The sequence below is a fragment of the Pundamilia nyererei genome, unplaced genomic scaffold (genome assembly GCF_000239375.1).
Source record: "Pundamilia nyererei isolate P.nyererei 1_Seehausen unplaced genomic scaffold, PunNye1.0 scaffold00450, whole genome shotgun sequence".
In the NCBI taxonomy this organism is placed as follows: domain Eukaryota; kingdom Metazoa; phylum Chordata; class Actinopteri; order Cichliformes; family Cichlidae; genus Pundamilia; species Pundamilia nyererei.
Genome location: NW_005187851.1, coordinates 78,786 through 85,447, shown reverse-complemented (window position 1 = coordinate 85,447; position 6,662 = coordinate 78,786). Strand labels below are relative to the sequence as shown.

The following is a 6,662-nucleotide window of genomic DNA, read 5'->3' as shown; positions in this document are numbered from 1 at the left end:
TTGTCCCAGTCCAGCCCTGGTTTCAGGTGAGCTCATTGTGAAACCTGGCCCCACCTTATCATGCAAATTCCTGAGATCAGATGGCCCAGGATGTGAGTGGGCATCTGGACTTCAAGAAGTCCAGACGCTTTTCTTTCCAAGCTCCTTAGACTACTGCTGTATATGCTTACAGAGTCAGAACTTTGGTTCTTAAACCCTGTTCACTGCAGTGTAGTTGCATTAGAAGATCTTTATGTTCAAAGGAACAAGTGACTTTTAACTGTAGTTTTTTGAGAAATAACCACCTGCAGGTGAAAACAACTCGTTCCTCTGCTGTCTAAACTCGTTTTAGCGCAGCACAGCCAAAATGCTGGATGGCTGTTGAGTCAAATGCACTCATTCTTTCTGTGTTTACTCAGTTTGTAACAATTGCTAGCAAAGGGACTATACTTCTTGTTAACCCTGCGATACAGATGCATTAGCCATATGTAACCAATGCTGTACAGCAGGCTGGGTTCTTAGTGGTGGATCACTGAAAATTACACTGGAAATGAGCTTTGATTAGATTTATGTCATAATAGATTGTGATTACCTGACCTGAATATTACGATCCTTATACACAGACTAATGCCCCACACTGCTGATTACAGTGAGCCTGAAGCTCAGGGCTGATGCTAGCTGGCTGTACCTGACAACACTGCTTTGACGATGGGGAGCTCTGCATATGTAAGGACACAGTGTAGAGTAATAGTAATGTGGCGGGACTTGAAGTTACGTTTACAGGTTTCCTAACTAAAAACTGTAACAGCTGTAACATAAATAATCTCCAAATGAATGTAAGAAGAGCTGAAATTTTGCGTTAGGTTAATGCACACGTGTAATGTGACAGTGAGTCTGACAGACACCACCGGGACTTTCAGTCCAACGAGAGGAACTTCATCGTTAGCAGTAACTCTCACAAAATTAAGGAAAAGTTGTTTTTCATATATATAATTAAATTCCTGTTGGTCTGTGGTGGATCGTCGTACACGAGGCTGACATCTGATGTTTTTCATGCGCTATGAGATAACCATCAAAATGAAAACAGAACATATGAAAGTTTTCTTGTTTCTATTAAATGACATAAACCAAATCAAACAGGATCCAGTCGCGTCTCATCTTCCTGCTGTTAAAGAGCACTTCACTGTTAACGCTGTCCCCGCTGTGGTGTCAGGGCTGGAGGTGAACTCAAACGACATGCTTCCTTTCCTTGGAGGATCATTTCCCTTCCTTCTCTCCTTAACACCTTGTCAGGGAGTAGATTAATGCCCTGAGGGGGTTCTTTCAGGCACACACCGAACACTTGTGTAAGAGTTGAATTATCAGGTTAACCATACGCCAGCTGGTCTTTAATGCTACAGGAGTGCTTTAAACAAGAAGAAAAAGGCTGCAATTATCACATCACAGTGAGGGAATGTGATTCTCATGGAGACAATAAAGGTTTGAAGGCGCTCGTAGAAGCAGATGCTTCTCTATTGTACTGGTGGCAGGAAAATACGGTTGGTTAGTGTTGCTACAGGAAGACAGACGTATGCGTGTTGTAAACACGAGCATTCATCTCCATCTACTCCGTCCTGCTACTAAAGCGACGCGGAGACTAACTCAATATTTACCTCTGTTACACGTCTGCTCCTTCCTCTGTCAGCAGGGTAATCGCCAAGAAACACTTCCAAGAAATTAGCAGCCACGTCTGGAGGAACAAAAGGCTGGAAAGATTGAATTTTGTCCCCATCAGTTAGAGTTTCCATTTACAGATTAATGATGTGAAATAAATCCAAGCTCAAATTTGTGTGGGAACGTCAGCCTTTTCACACACAGGAAAAATTCCCTGCCGTCATCCTCGCTCAAAGTCTGTTGATGGACTGAAAGAGGAGGACAAGCGATCTGGGGCGAGGTCACCTGCCCACCCACACACTCTCATCCTGCCCAGCACCTCCACTTTGGTAAAATTATAGAGTCAGACTCTGAAATGAGGAGTGAAAGGACATTTACATTTCCTGCTGATCTTTGAGGACTCCTCTGACCTGAGAACATGGGCTCGTAGCAATTCCACAAGTGAACAAATTTACACTGATATTCTGGCTTTTCTGCAATTTTTCACAGTTTTCAGAACTGGAACAATTCTTATCTCACCACAGAATTATGATAGAATTAGCGTATCAGTACAACATAATTAAGAAATGTATGTTTGCCTTATCACCTGCTGTTACGGCAAACTTTGTCTGATGAGTTGTTGTGCGAGGCAACAACTCTGCTTTCTTTATTTAAACATCAGCCTCATGGTGGTCCTGCAGACGCTGAAGAGGAGGAATGATATAATGGTGAAAACGGACTCTGCTGTTCTCTTTTTAGATGGACGAGCTGCTGTGTGAAGAAAGCAGAGCCTGATTCAGCTTACTGACGAAAGGAAAAGCAAACGCTCAAACATACTGAGGGGAAATTTATCAATGAGCAGGATGTGTGGTGAATATATAACAGCAGCTCTTATTGTTCTGTACAGACGCGGTACGATAAATGCTTGAAGCACAGAAATCTACTTTGTGCTTACATGTTTTCACCAAAAAAGATAAAAGCATATTTTCCCTCAGCTGTAGGTTATATCTAGCCTAATATCAGCCTGTGGGCGGAGCATTTGTGCCTGACTTACGGACGCCTTCAGAGCCTCCGAGGATTATGGGTGAAAAAGCTAAAGGGCTGTACTGGATGCAACAATCGTGCCGTGGTGAGGATATTCAGTTTCCAAGTGGCACTGCAGGAGCCTTCACCACCTTTCTATTGGCCGATCTTCTCTGAGATGATTTTGTCCCCGGTTTAAAGACCAGTGGTTGTTGACCTTTTGGATATTATATATGCTGTAAAAACTTACAAATGTGGGAAAACCAACTTCAGAAAGAAATAAAAACAATATCAGCTAACAGATATTCAAGTCCATCCAACCTCTCCAGGGTGGCGGGTGCTGGAGCCTATCCCGGCTAGCACTGCGAGGCGACAGGTGGCCAGCCTGTCACAAGGCTGAGACACAACCACTCACAGCTGTGGGGATTCAAACCCAGGACGTTCTTGTTGCTGTGCTTACTGCGCTGCCTGTATTTTTTCAAAATGTATTTATTTTAAATAATGCTAAGAGAAATATTAATCTTGTACTAACATCAAGATCACAGTGTGTTGAAACAATACACAGTGTGTATTAAATCCACAGATGGATGATCAAGTAGTGCCGCTGGTGTCGCAGAGAGAAACAAGCTGGCATCAGAGCTTTGACACAGCAGCTGCAGCAACAATGGACACCAAGACAAAATGCTCTTTTTGAAAGGCTGATGAAGGAGGTGTGAGGAGTGGCGCTGGCATTGCAAAATATCACAATACTGTCAAGCAGAACTCTGATTCACGTCCACAGTGGGAGCCTCGTTTTAGCACTGCGTTTTTTTATTTATGTTTCTTTTTCATTCACTGTGGTTACAACAAACAGCTCCATTACAACAAAGTGGACCTAATTTATCATGCCTTTTTCTATACTTAATATATGCATGTAACAGTAACAATATACTGTTACTGTAAAAGCTTCGTTTCAGACCGTTTTCTTCTCTATCTGTGGCTCTCTGATGTCAAACACATCCCATATGATTGATGTAGTCTTCTCATGATAGTACTATCTGCCTTACATTTATGAGACAGCGAATCAGAAGACAGTTAGTTAAAAATGTCAGACAGTGCATGAGCAGAGAGACTGCACAGAGTCCCAGCACGACATAAACAAGGTTTCATTTGAACTGTAAATTATGCCAGGTCACTCAGGTACGAGTGGAGGAAGAATAATGTGATACTGGCACGTTCCTTTAACCACGCACAGTGAAACATGATGCCGTTCATTTCTATGTGACAGATTTGAGCCCTGGTTTGTATATATATCATAAATGTGGCCTCAGCTATGAGCACTTCAGGAGCTCTTCCAGCCCCCTGACCTCTAACCACACCCTGAACAGTGATGTCAGGTCAGATGTTCGTTGCCCTGACACTTAGATCAAACCTCGCCAGAGCGCTTTGTTCCTGCGTCGCTGTCTTTGTGTTTAATTACCCTTCAAATCACCTACATCACTCAAACCTGTGCAGCAGCAGCATGCTGTCTGCGACATCCTGAAGACTGTGAGGCATCATTTCCATTTACACAACATGACATCACAACTTGCTCATATTCCCTCTTACAGCACATCAATCAGCCAATGAGGGAACAATTTGCCCCAGAATATACCAGCAGCCTGAGGCGAGCTTACCACAGCTCCTGCTCTGAAAGCAGACAGGCAGCTGTTCCAGATGTGGACTTCTGCAGAGAGACTGAATGAACTATTCCCAAACTTTTGCTGATTGATTTATAACACCTGAGGGCAGCATGTGCTTGTCTGGGTTGGTTCTAACATCTTGGTGTTGCACATTCAGTAAACAACAAGCCTCGTGAGCCGGGTGGTTAAATCCTTTGATTTCACATTGTGCTCGAGTCTAAAATAACTAAAAGATGAGCAGAAAGGAAAGATGAAGATGCCACATGTGGCCTATAAGTTGACATCACCATTATTCCCAGCACGAGGCACTGCTCTAATTTTAGAAAAGATGAAAGTCCCACACATTTCTTTGGAGCAGTGCTGAGATGCAGTTTATTAGAAAAGGCTGGCTGTGATCTAAATAGTGTCAGTGACGGAGTGATATTTCCCAAGCTGGGGCCGATAAACAGGAAGCACTGAGAGACAGATACAGGATACAACACTGCTGCTATGAATATCCACCCTGACGGTGTTGGCACCTTGTTTGATCATGACTGGAAAAATCTGCTTATTTTTAAAGTGGCATAATTAAATCTGGAAATCAGCAGGACTCACTATAAAGCAGTGGGTTCTTCCTATTCACAGTAAAGCTTTGGTTGCAAAGAAAACACTTCAGGAGCGCAACGCTCACATTTTGGGGGAGGTGGACAAGTTTCGAGACAACTTGCCAACTTGTGAATTTGACTCATGCAGTGAAACTGTGGAGCTACCCTTAACAGCGTGAGCTGCTGTTTGTTTCTGTGAATGAAAGGCAAAGAGTTAGCAGAGTGGAGCTCATTGTGTGTTTTGGAGAGCCTCAGACGCAGCGGTGCGCTCTTACCCTCGCCGCCCTGGATGAGTAGGGGTCCTCGAACAGATTCCAGATTACCGGCTGCCACTTCCTCCACAGGCTGACATTCCCGTCGGCAGCCACGTCCTCGATGCCGAGTCTCTTCCCTATCTCGTCGTCCTCGTCTCCGTTGTCCACGTTGAGCTCGAACACGTCCAGAGCCTCCTCCGCGTCCCGGTGCTGTCGGTATGTCATCCAACAGCAGGGCTCCACGTCCGTCTCATCGATGCCCCAAAAGGAGAGCTCCTCCTCGAACAGCGGTCCGCACACATCCGCCGGGCAGTGAAGCTTGCCGGTGCGGTAGTAGTTGAGGACGTAGGCGAAGACGCCCGGGTGACGGTCGAAGAAGTACTCGTTGGTCCGCGCGTTGTACTCGATGAAGCCGGGGACTTGTTGCAGCTGATCCAGCACGGAGTCGATGTCCGAATCGGAGGCGAGCAGGGCCAGTCGCGTCCCCGGCAGCGTCTTTAAGGTGGTTTTGTAGGTCTCGTGCCTCGTCCCCCCGACGTTGAGGATTATCCTCTCGTTGTCGTCAAACTTGCCCATCGCTCTGTATCAGACATGACTTGATGAAAGCGGGGGAAGTTGGCGAATGCAGTCTGAAGGTTTAACAGCGAGCCTGACGCGCACACACCCACAGCCCTGTTCACAAAAGCTCCGGGATTTTGGCCGCCGTGCGCAGCATCTCCGATTTCACTCACCCGTCGCTGTCGTATCTTTTGGGGGGGGCGAGGAGGACATCCATCTTTTGTTGACGGATATTTCACAGAGACATAAAGAGTCTGTTTGTATCCCGCTATCTGTTCAGTCGGCCGGTCAGTCAGTGCTGGCAGTGATGAATGATCTCAGCCGGTGGCTCCAAACAGACTGAGCTCCTCATGCCGTTGCGCGTCTCCGGCGTCCAAGACGCACAGCCGCTCGTCATCGTCGGGCTCGTTACTTAAAATGTGTAACGTGTCGACACCTTACATATTATCACATGATTAAAGTCACCCATTGTGGCACCGCCTCACTCTTTGCTTCAGAAAATCAGGACGTTGATCTGCGCCCGTCTTCCGTGCCGTCACGGTTTGGACTCGATCAAAGAATCTGAAGAGGAAATTTCCACCCAGGAAAGAAAAAGAGCCTCCAGGAGGCTCCAGTTTCAGCACAGATCGCACAGCTCGCTGTGAGTGATGGTTTAAATACTCCCATCTACGAGGACTTCATGTGTGTTCATGCAGAGGCAACACCACAGAGACACCTGTTGTAAAGGTTTGCCTATAAATGTGTGCAGATGAATGAAATACTGACCTTAAAGAAGACATCTGTCCTCCTGACAGCACATCACACGCACAGTAGCGAAAACACGTGACAGTAAAGTAAGTATTAGTTTAGTCATAACGCTCAACTAAACAGGAGAATAACAGGGGCCGACACACAGACAGTAATCATGTAACCAGGGCACCGATTAAAGCTTTAGTGCGTAAAGGGCAGGCTGGGACGGAGGAGCTGATCCG

The 6,662-nt window shown here is 45.8% G+C and overlaps 1 protein-coding gene across 5 annotated transcripts in view; it reads right to left on the bottom strand.

The window, feature by feature from the left end:
- The window catches only part of kcnc2 (potassium voltage-gated channel, Shaw-related subfamily, member 2), a 120,585-nt gene extending 114,204 nt beyond the window's left edge, over positions 1 to 6,381 (bottom strand). For all 5 annotated transcript variants that reach the window (XM_005753680.1, XM_005753681.1, XM_005753682.1 and 2 more), the window contains exon 1: positions 5,155 to 6,381. In XM_005753680.1, coding sequence (XP_005753737.1) covers positions 5,155 to 5,709 — 555 coding nt within the window. In that variant the 5' untranslated portion in view covers positions 5,710 to 6,381. The remainder of the gene's footprint in view (positions 1 to 5,154) is intronic.
- Positions 6,382 to 6,662: the final 281 nt, after the last annotated feature.